Source organism: Tamandua tetradactyla, chromosome 14 (assembly GCF_023851605.1).
Source record: "Tamandua tetradactyla isolate mTamTet1 chromosome 14, mTamTet1.pri, whole genome shotgun sequence".
NCBI lineage: Eukaryota > Metazoa > Chordata > Mammalia > Pilosa > Myrmecophagidae > Tamandua > Tamandua tetradactyla.
This window is the reverse complement of record NC_135340.1, coordinates 87,243,743-87,256,047: the sequence shown is the minus strand read 5'-3', so window position 1 is coordinate 87,256,047 and position 12,305 is coordinate 87,243,743. Positions and strand designations below refer to the sequence as shown.

The 12,305-nt window shown below is 62.6% G+C and overlaps 1 protein-coding gene across 5 annotated transcripts in view; it reads left to right on the top strand.

Annotated features, from left to right (window-relative positions):
• PACS2 (phosphofurin acidic cluster sorting protein 2) overlaps positions 1-11,056 on the top strand; it is a 78,776-nt gene extending 67,720 nt beyond the window's left edge. For 2 of the 5 annotated variants that reach the window (XM_077128360.1, XM_077128359.1), the window contains exons 11-25: positions 80-154; positions 378-517; positions 680-812; positions 1,303-1,407; positions 1,895-2,001; positions 2,162-2,316; positions 2,591-2,701; positions 2,974-3,082; positions 3,850-3,882; positions 6,880-6,922; positions 8,208-8,250; positions 8,591-8,726; positions 9,353-9,579; positions 9,790-9,903; positions 10,746-11,056. In XM_077128360.1, the coding sequence (XP_076984475.1) occupies positions 80-154; positions 378-517; positions 680-812; positions 1,303-1,407; positions 1,895-2,001; positions 2,162-2,316; positions 2,591-2,701; positions 2,974-3,082; positions 3,850-3,882; positions 6,880-6,922; positions 8,208-8,250; positions 8,591-8,726; positions 9,353-9,579; positions 9,790-9,903; positions 10,746-10,864 (1,650 nt within the window). In that variant the 3' untranslated portion in view covers positions 10,865-11,056. Of the gene's footprint in view, positions 1-79; positions 155-377; positions 518-679; positions 813-1,302; positions 1,408-1,894; positions 2,002-2,161; positions 2,317-2,590; positions 2,702-2,973; positions 3,083-3,849; positions 3,883-6,879; positions 6,923-8,207; positions 8,251-8,590; positions 8,727-9,352; positions 9,580-9,789; positions 9,904-10,745 lie in introns of those variants that run through there. The other 3 variants (XM_077128363.1, XM_077128361.1, XM_077128362.1) reach the window with 2 other exon arrangements.
• Positions 11,057-12,305: the final 1,249 nt, after the last annotated feature.

Sequence of the window (12,305 nt, the reverse complement as noted above, 5' to 3'; positions counted from 1 at the left end):
CAGATGACCATCCTGGGTATTCCCTGGGCCCCCTCCACTCTGCCCCCGGTCCCCCTGATTGCCTGAGCATGTCCGACAGGCCGAGGTGCCCGAGAAGACGCGGCCCCTGGGAGTCAGGCCGCCCAGTGATGCCGCCCTCGACACGGCAGCCCACGTGAGTGGGGGTCCACACCATGCAGGCTCCCTTTCCTGCCCCACAGCACCTCCACCCACCCCAGTTCCTGCACCCTCCCCACCGCATTTTCTGCTGCAGCTGCCCCGGGAGAAGCTGGGGCTCTGCACATCTGCCCCTGCCCCCTCTCTGCTGCAGGCTGTACCCGGGTGCTGTGGGGCTGGTGGGTGGGCAGACATGCACAGGGGTCTTCTCTGCCTGGCAGAGCGGGCCAGCCCGTGAGCAGCCCACCCAGGCAGAGGACAGCCCTGAGGCCGAGGCGCCCGCACTAGGCACATTCACCGAGAAGCTGCCGCCCAGCGGGAAGATCCCCAAGACCGAGTCGCTCATTATCCCCTCTACCAGGTACGGGTGTGGCTGCGCGGGCTGGCTGGGGGTCCTGGCTCCTGGTGGCCACGCTTGGTTCTCCTAGGTGGCCTGAGCCCTTCCTGCCTCTCCTGGAGCTCCCTCAGGCTAGGGCTCCTCCTCTGGGCGCCACCCAGGTCCCCATCTACCTGGCCCCAACAGGTCCGAGGGGAAGCAGGCCGGCCGCCGAGGCCGGAGCACGTCCCTGAAGGAGCGGCAGCCAGCCCGACCCCAGAGCGAGAGGGCCAACAGCCTGGACAACGAGCGTTGCCCGGACACTCGGAGCCAGCTGCAGGTGCCCAGGGTGCAGGGTACCTGGGGACAAGGGATGGGCAGTGGAGCACCTACCCAGTGGGTAGAGGCCACAACACTCCAGGACCCACCTGCTGCTGGGCAAAGGAGAGGCTGCCTGGGGGTGGGGTCCCGGCAGAGAGGGTCTGCAAGGAGTCCCACTGAAGAGCCGAGTGGGACCAGCTGCCAGTTTGCGCATTACAGAGCCAAGAGCCGGTGCAGACTCCTGAGCTCTTGCTGTTCCTTGTGGGCACTGCCTTGTCCCACACCCCTGCCCCCTCCCTGGCTGGACAGCATGTCCCAGCATTGCGGGGGGCCCCCCCACTCCAGCCCTGTGTGGGTGCTTCCTGTGGCTCTTGGTGCCCCCATGAGCACTTCAGCCCAGGGTCCCACCCTCCTGCCAGCTCAGAGCCACTGTACCTTTGGGAGGGGCCCCCATTGGGGGAAGGTGCTGCAGCACCTATCAGGTGTGGATGGACTTGGTGTGTCCCCAGATCCCCAGGAAGACTGTGTATGACCAGTTAAACCACATCCTGGTCTCTGACGACCAGCTCCCCGAAAACATCATCCTCATCAACACCTCCGACTGGCAGGGCCAGGTAGGGGAGAGGCCTGCCCTCGCTGCCCCTCCCCATCCCTCACTGCCCCTCCCCCTCCCTCACTGCCCTTCCTCCCCTCCCCACTCTGCCCCTCCCCGCTCTCTCCCCTCCCCTTCTCTCCCCTCCCCTTTTCCCTTTTCCCTTCCTTCTCCCCCCTCCTCTTCTCCCTGCCCTCCCTCCCTGCCCTTCCCCCTTCTTGCCCTGTCCTCCCCTTCCCCCTTGCCCATGCTCCCCTGGGCCCTCCCTGGCCCCCTGTGCTGTGCCGGGGCCTCCCCACCCACTGTGGCGGTGGCTGAGCCTGCAAGGCCTTGGGAAACCCTTGCCCGCCGCCCCAAGGTGCATTTGAGTGAGGCTGTGAGCGCAGTGGCTGCACGGACAGTGAGCCGGCCTGGTGGGTGTGTTTCCTGGCATTCTCGGGCCGTGCCAGGGCTTCTGCCTCCTGAGGTCGCGGGCATTTCCTAGTGCGCCGCACTCTTCCCTCCCGCAGTTCCTCTCAGACATTCTGCAGCGGCACACGCTTCCCGTGGTCTGCACCTGCTCCTCGGCCGACGTCCAGGCCGCCTTCAGCACCATCGTCTCGCGGATACAGAGATAGTGAGTCCGGCCTCTGGGCTGCATCGGAGGGAGGCGTCCTCTGTCCTGGACTGGGGCCCGACGTGGCGGGGGTCTCAGTGTGCCCTGGGCGTCGGGGGCTGCAGGGGGCCCGGCTCTCCTAAGGGCCTGTCCTGTTCTCTGCCTGCCCCGGGGACCGCAGCTGCAACTGCAACTCCCAGCCCCCACCCCCCGTGAAGATAGCAGTGGCAGGCGCCCAGCATTACCTCAGCGCTGTCCTGCGGCTCTTTGTGGAGCAGCTGTCCCACAAGACCCCCGACTGGCTCGGCTACATGCGCTTCCTCGTCATCCCGTTGGGTGAGTGGGGGAGTTGGGAGGGGCATGTGGCTCTGGGTCCCCTGTGGTTTTGGGGTCCCCTGCGGCTCTGGGTCCCTGTGGATTTGGGGTCCCTTGTTGCTCCGGGTCCCTGTGGTTTTGGGGTCCCCTGTTGCTCCGGGTCCCTGTGGTTTTGGGGTCCCCTATGGCTCTGGGTCCATGCAATTTGGGGGGCCCTGCGGTTCTGGATGCTCTGATTTTGGGGTCCCCTGCAGCTCTGCACCCCATGTGCTGACAGCTCTCTCACTGCACACAGGCTCCCACCCCGTGGCCAGGTACCTGGGCTCCGTCGACTACCGCTACCACAACTTCTTCCAGGACCTGGCCTGGAGAGACCTGTTCACCCGGCTGGAGGCCCAGAGCGCAGGTGAGGGCAGGGGCTGCCCTCTGGGGCCCCTCCTAGGCGCAGGCTGCGGTACCTTGCAGAGGCTTCCCAGCCGGGCTGCAGGACCCCTAGGGCTGGTTCGGGCAGGGCCCTTCAGGGTGTAGGAGGAGGCCAAAGGGGCTCAGGGCGTGGGGGTCGACCTCACGGGCACAGCCCCATGGAGGAGCAGTGGGGAGTTGGTGGGGCGTCACCACCTCTCCCACCCAGCCCCAACACCCCCAACCTCCTTGACCCACCCTGCCTTCCCCCTGCAGTGCAGGAGACCCCAGACATCGTGGCCCGGGTCACACAGTACATCGCAGGCGCCAACTGCGCCCACCAGCTGCCCATTGCAGAGGCCATGCTGACCTACAAGCAGAAGAGGTAAGCACGGGGTCCCTAGAACTGGTGCAGAAGTTGGGGGTAGAGCGAGGGCACAGCCAGCTTCCCCACTAAGGGCACAGCCAGCTCCCCCACCAAGGGCAGGCGTGGACAGCTTCCCCCCAAAGGCGTGGCCAGCTCTCCCCCAAGGGTATGGCGAGCTCCTGCCCCCATCCCCACCCTGAGGTAGCCACCTGTGGCCCCACTCTCCGGGTGGCCTCCAGCACTGAGTGCCACCATCCAATCCTGCCGCCCACTCTCACCCAAGGTGCCCACAGTCAGCCTGTTGGCCTTGTCCAGTTGCGCAGGCCATGGCCCAGCTGGGAAGCCCCTCTCTCCCTGCGTTGGGCTGGGCAGCCAGCTGAGCCTCCTCGGTGCCTCTCCTGTGCATGCGAGGACTCCCCCTGGGGAGCTGATGGAGAGGCCGTCCCCACCACCCACCCCAGCTCTGGGCCATCCTCCTAAGCAGGCGATATCTCTCGGGCCTGGAAGGTGGGAGCACGCAGCCCCCTTCTGGCGCGTTGGGGCCCCGAGGGGATGGAGGCAGGGTGAGGGCCCTGGCAGTGGGCTCTCTAGAGGCCATTCCGGCCGTCAGCCGCTGCTGTGGGGTCTCCTGGGCGAAGCCGAAGGCTAAAGAACTTGGGAGCCCCCAGGCAGCCCCGATTCCTGCAGGCGGGGACAGCCAGTGCCCCAGACACCTGCAGCTAGGCCCTGGCTGCCTGAGGTTGGAATAACGCGCCTGCTTTCTCTTTCGGTGGCTTTCTGTGAAGGAAAAAGAGCTTCCGTTTTGATTTTACCCTGAGGTACGGGTCGCCCTGGTCGCGTCCGCTGTCCTGGCTTCTCTTTCAGGCTTGTTTACCAGTTGGGCGGGAGGGGCCGCGAGCTGGGCGCCCACCCTGGAGACCAGGCTGTTTCTTTGTTTTGTTTGTTCTGAGCCGGTGCTTTGGGCCAGAAGCCCCAGCCTGAACCCTTTCCATGAGGCTGAGGGTGGCCATGCATTCCACTCAGTTAAAGGGCAGGGGTGCTGGGGTGCCAGGGAGGACCAGAGATGGCAAGGGACCTGCCCTGGGGGCATACAGCCCCAGACCCGGGCTCTGCGCTGCTCCTGGTGCAGGAGAGGAGACAAAGTGCCAAGCTCCTGTCCAGGATAGAGGGCCTTGAACCCAAGACCCCAGCGGCCTTGCTGCCCTTCCCTGCAGGTCAGTGCTCAGCCCCCATCCCCCAGCCGCTCCGCTCTAGGCCCCCCATAGGATCTCCCCACCAGGGACCCCAGTGCATCGCCATTGAGTTCCCAGTGGCAGCCCGGCGAGCCCGCCCTAGGCTTGGGGTCACTCCATAGGGGGACTGGGGTGGCTGTGTTGGCCTGGGCCTGCACAGGAAGCAGGTGCCTGGGCCCCCCATCATTTTAAGGGTTTGTGAGGGGGCGGGGCGCCTGAGTACCCTGTCTGCTCTGCTCAACAAGCCTTAGTGCCGCCAGAGAAGGACCAGGCTTAGGTGCCTCTCCTGACCCCTGGGGGTCCTTGTGCCCACCCTGGGCTGCCTGCCCCACACTGTCTGTGTGGGGATCTGGCCGGCTGGCACCACAACAGCAGCATGCCCACCCTGGCATCTGTGTGGTCTGAGCAGCCCTGGTGGGTGAGCCCTGCCATGCCTCCCCCACCTCGGCATCATAAGGGTGACACCGCACTCCAGGAAGCTCCAGGGAGGGCTCCAGGTGCCCTGGACAGAGCCCTGGCCGGACATAGCCCTACAGGCCAGTGCCAGGCCCACTACAAAGTGCCCCTTCAGTTCCGGTACAGATCCCCAGACCCTGCCAGCTCCCCACGGAGGGCAGAGCTTGACCCTTCACCTCCTGTCCCCCAGGTCCCTGAGCCACATGGCTGGCTGGGGACTTGGCATGAACCTGACATGCCTGCAGGGGAGGGACACAGAGGCGTTGTCCATCCCCGTCCCTGGAGCCTGGCCAGTCCCACATGTGTTTAACAGTCCCTCAGGATTTCCTGACAGCTGCTCTCAAGACAGAGCAGGGTGGTCTGCAGATCTGTGCCCCACCCCGCTGCAGTGCCCCCACCCTGCTGCGGTGCCCCTCTTTTTCTTAGCTGAACGCTTGCAGGCAGTTCTCATGGGTCAGACCACAGGATTCCTCTGGTGCTGCAGTCTTTGTCCTGGGGGCCGCTGACCACCCTGTCCTGAGTGTTGTCCTGGGGGCCGCTGACATTGGCCATGTGCACAGTGCAGAGGGAGCCACCAGCATTCGCGGTTCCTCCGTGTCCTGGGTTTGAGTTCAGGTCTCCGTGCAAGCCAGTGTCGCCCCTGCTGTGTGGGGGCAACGGGTGCTGTCTGCATGGCCCAGCAGTCAGCCTGGCTTTGAGGGCTTCGGCCGCTTTCCTGTGCTGTGTCCATGTCTCCACCTGACTGGTCTTGCTGCTGCCTCTGCCTCCCTGCCTGGCTAGCCTGGGACGCCTGCTCTTCTTCGGAGGGGAGGGAGAGGATGCAGGGTGGGAGATGCAGTGGGGGAAGGGGACGCAGTAGGGGTAAGAGGATGCAGTGGGGGGATGTAGCTTGGGGGTGGGGTGCAACGGGGGATGTGGGGCCACAGCGGGGTCGGGGGCTGTGGACCTGGAGCCTCCAGGGCATGGAGTCTAGGGACCTGCAGGAACCTCGCCAGTAGCCCCCCCTTAAGTGTCCTTGTATGCCTGAAGGGCTGACCCATCGAAGAGGGGGAGTGGACCACCCTGTAGACAGAGGCCTCAGGCCTGCTGGTAGGATGAGGGTGAGTTGCCAGTTTGGAAGGAGAAGGGTTTGGCCATCTCCCTTCTATCCTTCCCCAGGCGGGAAGGAGTTGAGGAGTGTGACCTGCCCAGGCCAGCAGCTTTTGGTCATCCAGCGGTGTTTGCTGAGCTCTTCTGTGCAGCTGAGGGTTGCAGGTGTGGGGCCCACTGCCCATGGCTCATTGGGCCAGGAGGGGTGAGGAGGTGCCCGGGGCAGCTGCCTGTCCAAAGCTGCTGTGGCACTGGCAGGAAACACCCCAAGCCCAGTGACCAGCCCTCTGCAGTCTGGGTGCAGCCCCTCCCCCAGGCCCCCAAGCTAGACTGGAGGCTAACTGGTGTCCTCGGGCCCTTGGCCACTCACAAACCACTCGTAAAGAGCAGGTCTGCAGATGCCACGGCTTGGAAAGGGAGACAGAAGGACGGGGGCCTCGTCCTGAGGCCTGGAGGTGGCAGGATGAAGGTCTGGCAGGGGCAGCGGGCCGGGGCAGCGCCGTTTGTGCGGAGGCAGCGCACACTGTGGCCCAGGACCGTGGCCTGCAGGGGCCCCTGCTTCCAGAGGCCCCAGCAGCATCCGATGGGGTGTGGTCAGCTCAGCCCTGGCCTGTCGCCCAGGATGAGGAGAAGGCTGCATGCAGCCTCTGAGCTGTTGGGTGTGCCCAGTGCCCACTGCAGGCCCTGACACCATGGCTGTGGCAGCAGGGGCCAGGCAGGACCACTCCCTCCTGGGGCACGTGCTCAGTGGCTGGGCAGCCCAGGGGGCAGCCCCTGGGACAGGGGTGACTTCTGCGGTACAGGACCTCACCAAGGCTGTGCACAGAGGATTGTGTCACCCCTAGCCTTGGGAGGTGTGGGGGTTGGAGGCCAGGCCCTGGGCACGGTGAGGGTGCCGGGTGCCGGCCAGGGCAGTGGGTGGCCCTCTGTGGGGATGAGGGGACGAGGGGACATGGGGCAGGGCCGTGCCGCATGCCTGGGGCAAGGCTGGGTGGGCTGTGCCCCATGCAGCTGACCATGTGTCTCCCTTGTCCTCAGCCCCGACGAGGAGTCCTCTCAGAAGTTCATCCCATTCGTTGGGGTGAGTACTATATGACATGCCCCAGAGCCCTCTGCATTGCCTGGAATGCGCCTGCCTGCCCCTCAGCTGACTTTCTCTAAGCTCTAGCTAATCTGCCAAAATGTCTTTTTTGTAATCAGTATTTTGGGGGTGAGGTGGGATTAGTTTGAGATATTCCGGAACATTGTCTTTAATCCTTCAAATCTCAAAGCTCATTTCTCCTCATCCGGTGGGGGCAGCGCCAGGGTTGTTGCCCCCCCTGCCCCCCCCCCCCGTGCTTTGGGGGCCAATTCGTGAGGCAGACACAGCCCCAGGGACACAGACTCCTGCTTTGCCCCCGGCCTGGTTCCAGGGCCTCCAACTCTTGGCTCCCACCACCCACCTCGTGTCGTTTCTGTACCATAGCGTTGCCCCCAATTGAGTGTCTGCTGAGACCCCTGGCCAGGTGAGGCCTTGGTGTGCCAGCACTGGACCCCGAGCCTCAGTTTCTCCATTTGTGAGCCTAGGCCTGCCCCCCACACCATGCTGGGATGTGCCTCCTATGAGGGTGTATGGGATTGGGAGTGCCCTGCAGCTGGCTGTTCCATAGAACCTTCTAGATATGCCTGGTGCCTTCCAAGCAGCTGTCACCAGCCAGCTGTGCAGTTCCTGAGCTCTTGGCTAAGGGCTGCATTTCCAGTTTTTTTTTTTTTTTTTAAAGAGAGAGGGAGGAAGGGAAGGAAAGACAGAGAAGGAAGGAAGGATAGAAGGAAGGAAGGGAGGAAGAAAGGGAAACATCTTTAAACATTTTCTTGTTTTATTATATTTTGTTTGTTTGTTTGTTTTTTACATGGGCTGGGGCCGGGAATCGAACCGGGGTCCTCCGGCATAGCAGGCAAGCACCCTTGCCCGCTGAGCCACCGCGGCCCGCCCATGCATTTCCAGTTTTAAATTTAAGTTCACAAAGCCCCTTGTGGCCAGCAGCAGCTGGAGGTTAGGGCAGTGGGAGTATGTCCGTGCCAGCCCAGCAGGCTCTGAGTGATGCCTGCACCCTGCGGCGTGAAGAGCCTTGCCAGCCAGGCCGGGTCCTGCCATGTCCTCTGCTGCACGGTGGCTTCTCAGCAGTGCCTGGGCCTGGTGGACGCCTGGGCCTGGCGCCTACAGACCTGGTGTGACCAAGCCCCCCGGAGTGCAGGGTGACCAGAAAGCAAGTAGCATAGGGGCTGCTCCTCGTTTGCGGCCTCGGGAGCTTAGCTGAGGGCACCGTGGGGCCCAGCTGACCACCTCGGCACTGTCCAGCACTCACTGACCTCTCATTGCCTCCCAGGTGGTGAAGGTTGGAATTGTGGAGCCATCCTCGGCCACATCAGGTAACTGCCCACCCAGTCCCCTTTGGACACCCCCAGGGTTTGCGCCCTGGCTTTGCCTGGGGCCCCTGCTGCCCAGAAGGCTGGTGATGGGGCCCAGTTATTGGCACAGAACCCTGCACCAGACTGAGACTGCGTCTCTCCCCACCCCACCCAGCCCACCTCCGAGCCTGGGGACAAGGATCTGCTTTACACCACAGGCCACTGACCCAGCCCCACTCCTGAGGGCCTGGCCCTCTGCCTCTCCCACCTGCTCACCCACTCCTGGTCCTGCTGCATGCATGGGCTGCCCACTGTGGCTGGGCTACGGGTGCAGGTTGCCCTCTGCTCCGACTCCTCACAGGTGATTCAGACGATGCAGCCCCCTCTGGCTCCAGCGTGCTTTCCTCCACCCCACCGTCCATGTCCCCTGCTGCCAAGGAGGCCTCGCCCACGCCCCCCTCCTCACCGTCTGTGAGTGGCGGCCTCTCCTCCCCAAGGTGAGGCCCTGCTCCCAGTGCCCCACTCATCTGGCTGTTGTTCCCTACCCTTAGCTCTGACCTGTGTGGTTTATATTTCCCACCCGCCTAATGTGACAGTTTTGCCTTCTTGTAAACACTCGCCTGTGGGTGTGCAGGTGGTGGGACTGAGAGTGGCAAGGGCCTTCGCTGCTTTGGGGCTGGGCTCAGAGCTGGCCTCCTGGTAGCCTTTGTGGAGGGAGCTGGACTCGGGACTAGAGTGGAACTGTGTCCTGGGGCAATAATAGGAGCCCCTGGAGAGGAAGCCTGCTGGGGTGGGAGGGCCACAGCACAGGCCCCTGGGACAGCTGGGTTCTGACTGCTGCTGAGTGGGAGCTGTGGTGTCCCAGACCTGAGTCAATAGCTCTGGGGAGCACTGAGCCATCACTCAGGTCAGCCCTCAGTCAGGATGTGACAGGCAGGGTTTGGGAGGCAGATGTGGGAGTTGGCTGGGCAGGGAAGAGGGGCAGACCCTCCCCCCAACCTCTGCCTACCCAACAAAACTGCGCAAGGCCGCTGGGGGGCGTCAGCCTGCCTGGAAGCCAGGATGAGTGGCTCCAGGGTCAGCGCCTGCACTCACACTCTGTGACACGGCTGCCCTCTCCCAGCCAGGGCGTCGGCGCTGAGTTGATGGGGCTGCAGGTGGATTACTGGACGGCGGCCCAGCCAGCAGAGAAGAAGAGGGACGCCGAAAAAAAGGACCTGGCCGCCGCCAAAAACACGCTCAAGTGCACTTTCCGGTCCCTCCAGGTCAGCAGGCTGCCCAGCAGCGGCGAGGCCGCGGCCACGCCCACCATGTCCATGACCGTGGTCACCAAGGAGAAGAACAAGAAGGGTGAGGGGGAGATTGGGGACGCAGCCGGCCTGGGGGCCGCGGGGAAGGAGCGCAGTCAGGGCGCGGACGGCCATGGGTCTCAGGTCGGAGCCGGAAGCGGGCTGCCGCAGCCCCCAGCGCCCATCCCAGCCCCGTGCCGCAAGCTCGCCGCCGAAACCCCTGCACCCCTGTAAGAGTGGCGGGAGGACAACGTGGCCCTTCTCCTCCTAGTGATGTTTCTGCCTAAGAAAACGAAAGAAAAGGACGTGGAGGCCAAAAGCCAGTGCATCGAGGGCATCAGCCGCCTGATCTGCACCGCCAAGCACCAGCAGACCATGTTGCGGGGTGAGCTGGCGGGCGGGGCGGGGCCTCCGGCGCGTTGGCCACGTGGCAGCTCTTCCCCACCCCACTCCACCCCCCGCCCGCCCAGAAGGGCTCCACCGCGGGCCCTTGGCTGGATATGGGCAAATGCTCCTTTGATTTTCCCTGGGAGAGAGAAATTAAACCAGAGGAAACCTTGAGCTTCTTTTTTTTTTTTAATTCACCATAGGAAAATGCTTTTGTTTATTTTGCTATGAGATGCATATTACATAATTCAAATTTACAGCAGACTTTAACAGTGATTTTCTACATCTAACAGCTTTTCAAACTCTTGAGAAAAATAATTTCCCTGTCCTTTTTGGTTTTTTAGAGGTTGATATGTCGTACTTCGAGCTGTGTTTTTACAGAGGATATTCTGCCATGGTTGCTTCAGAATAAGCAACTCGCACAGATTTTTCTCTTTTTGTGAGCTGGAGTCTAATGACTACAGCAGTTGAAAATCACCTCCGTCTTCCACTTCGGAGTTTTTTGAAGTGGGGGGTATTTTAAACTCGGGTTGTCAGGGGCGGCTCCTTCAGAACCCTGCAGAGGCAGGTGGGCTGGGTAAGGTGCCTGCCCCCTCCCCCCCAGCCCCTGGGACACCTCCTTACCTGCCCACCCCCAGTGGAGTGTTCCAGGCGCTGAGTGGTGGGGGGCGGCGAGCCAGTCTGGGGCTTCCCCGCTGGAGCCCAATGTGTGCCCAGGGCTGTCCCCGTTCCCCTCCAGCCTCAGGCCCCCTCCAGAGAGGACCCGGCCAAGCTGTGACTGAGCGGGTGCCTTGGGTCTGGGAGCCTGGCTAGGCGGTGAGATGCCCCTGTCCTCCCCAGTTCTCATCGACGGGGTGGAGTGGAATGACGTCAAGTTCTTCCAGCTGGCTGCCCAGTGGTCATCGCACGTCAAGCACTTCCCCATCTGCATCTTTGGACACTCCAAAGCCACCTTCTAGCATCTGCCCAAGGAACAAGTGAGCGAGGAGAGTGCCCTGCAGACGAGGCTGAAGCACTGCTGCCACCGCCTGCTCCTGGTCCAGGCCGCTGCCCACCCCGTGGACTGCGCCTCACTACCAGAGTCCCAGTTGTTTTTCTGTTAACATTTAAGTTTACTACAGAAACAGACCTTTAAAACACAAAGAGAAACAGTCTTAAGTATGAATATACTTAACAAGCTGAAAACTAACGGTGGCTCCTGAGCTGAGAGCTGAGTAACACCTCTGCTTATTAACCAGAATGTTCTGGCGGGTGCTCAGGACAGGGCTGGAAGGCCAGAAGGGGCAGTGTTGGGTGTGGAGAATCACGGAAGGTGGGTTTTGGTTTTCAGAGCCCTCCAGGCAAGAAGGATTTTTCACCTTTGCCCTTTCCTTCTGGGAACTAGGCTTCTGCTTTCTCAGGTAGCCAGAGTGTAGTGGAGGAGGCTGGTGGGTAGGCCCACGTGGCTATACATGTGAGGGGCTGCTTGCGCAGGCCAAAGAGCTCGGTGGTCAAGGGTGTGGTCACAGTTGGGGTGCAGCCTGTCCTGGGAGATGCAGGCCTTGCCAGCTTAGCCTTCCTGCTGGAGAAACCCAGGCACTGCCCCCCATGCCCAATATTTGTGGATGCCTCCCCTAGCACCTCCCAGTCCTGGCTCCCGGCATTCTGCTTCACTGCAGAGATTTTATAGTAGCAGATGTTTTTAATGCTTTTAAATACATGTTACAATGTAGCTGCCAAACAGATGCTGCTCTTCTGAAGTCCCAGTGGTCCCTGGGTGCGTGCAGAACCGGCAGGGTGCCCCTCACACCCCAGCTCATCTGGAAGAACACACCTATGCTTCTGCATGGCTGTCCATCCACCCCCAGTTGGCCAGCACAGTGGCCCCCAGGGTGGTGGGCACAGCCTTCACCGCATACATCCCGGCTCTACCACTGCTGGGGTTGGTCTGGAGCCAGGGGCTCCTGCCTCGCCCCTGCCCTCTTCACCTCCAGCCCGCCCAGGTTCCTCTCCTCACTGGCTGCTTGGCTCGGTGGGTGAGGGTCACAGGTGGCCAAAACTGGCTCAGACTCCTCTGGCCAAGGGCAGGACCCAGCGATGGCCATGTGGTATGTTTGGGCTGGGATTCAGGGTTGTGCATGTGGACACAGGTGACCAGGTATGTGTCTCATCTGTAGCACTTACATGGTCAGAGCAGGCTCAGGCAGGTGGGCCCAGCTAGGGCTGTGGGTCAGTCTCCCCCAGCGGCTCTGTACCAGGTTGTACATGGGGTTCCTGCCTCTGCTAGCCACCCTGCCCTGCCTTCCCACACCTGCAGCCATGGCCCTCCACCTGCAGTACCTTCCCCTGTGGGCCAGCGGGGGCTGCCTCCTCAGGTTTGCTGCCCCCAGTCTCCATAAGAAGAGCCTGCCTGACTCTGAC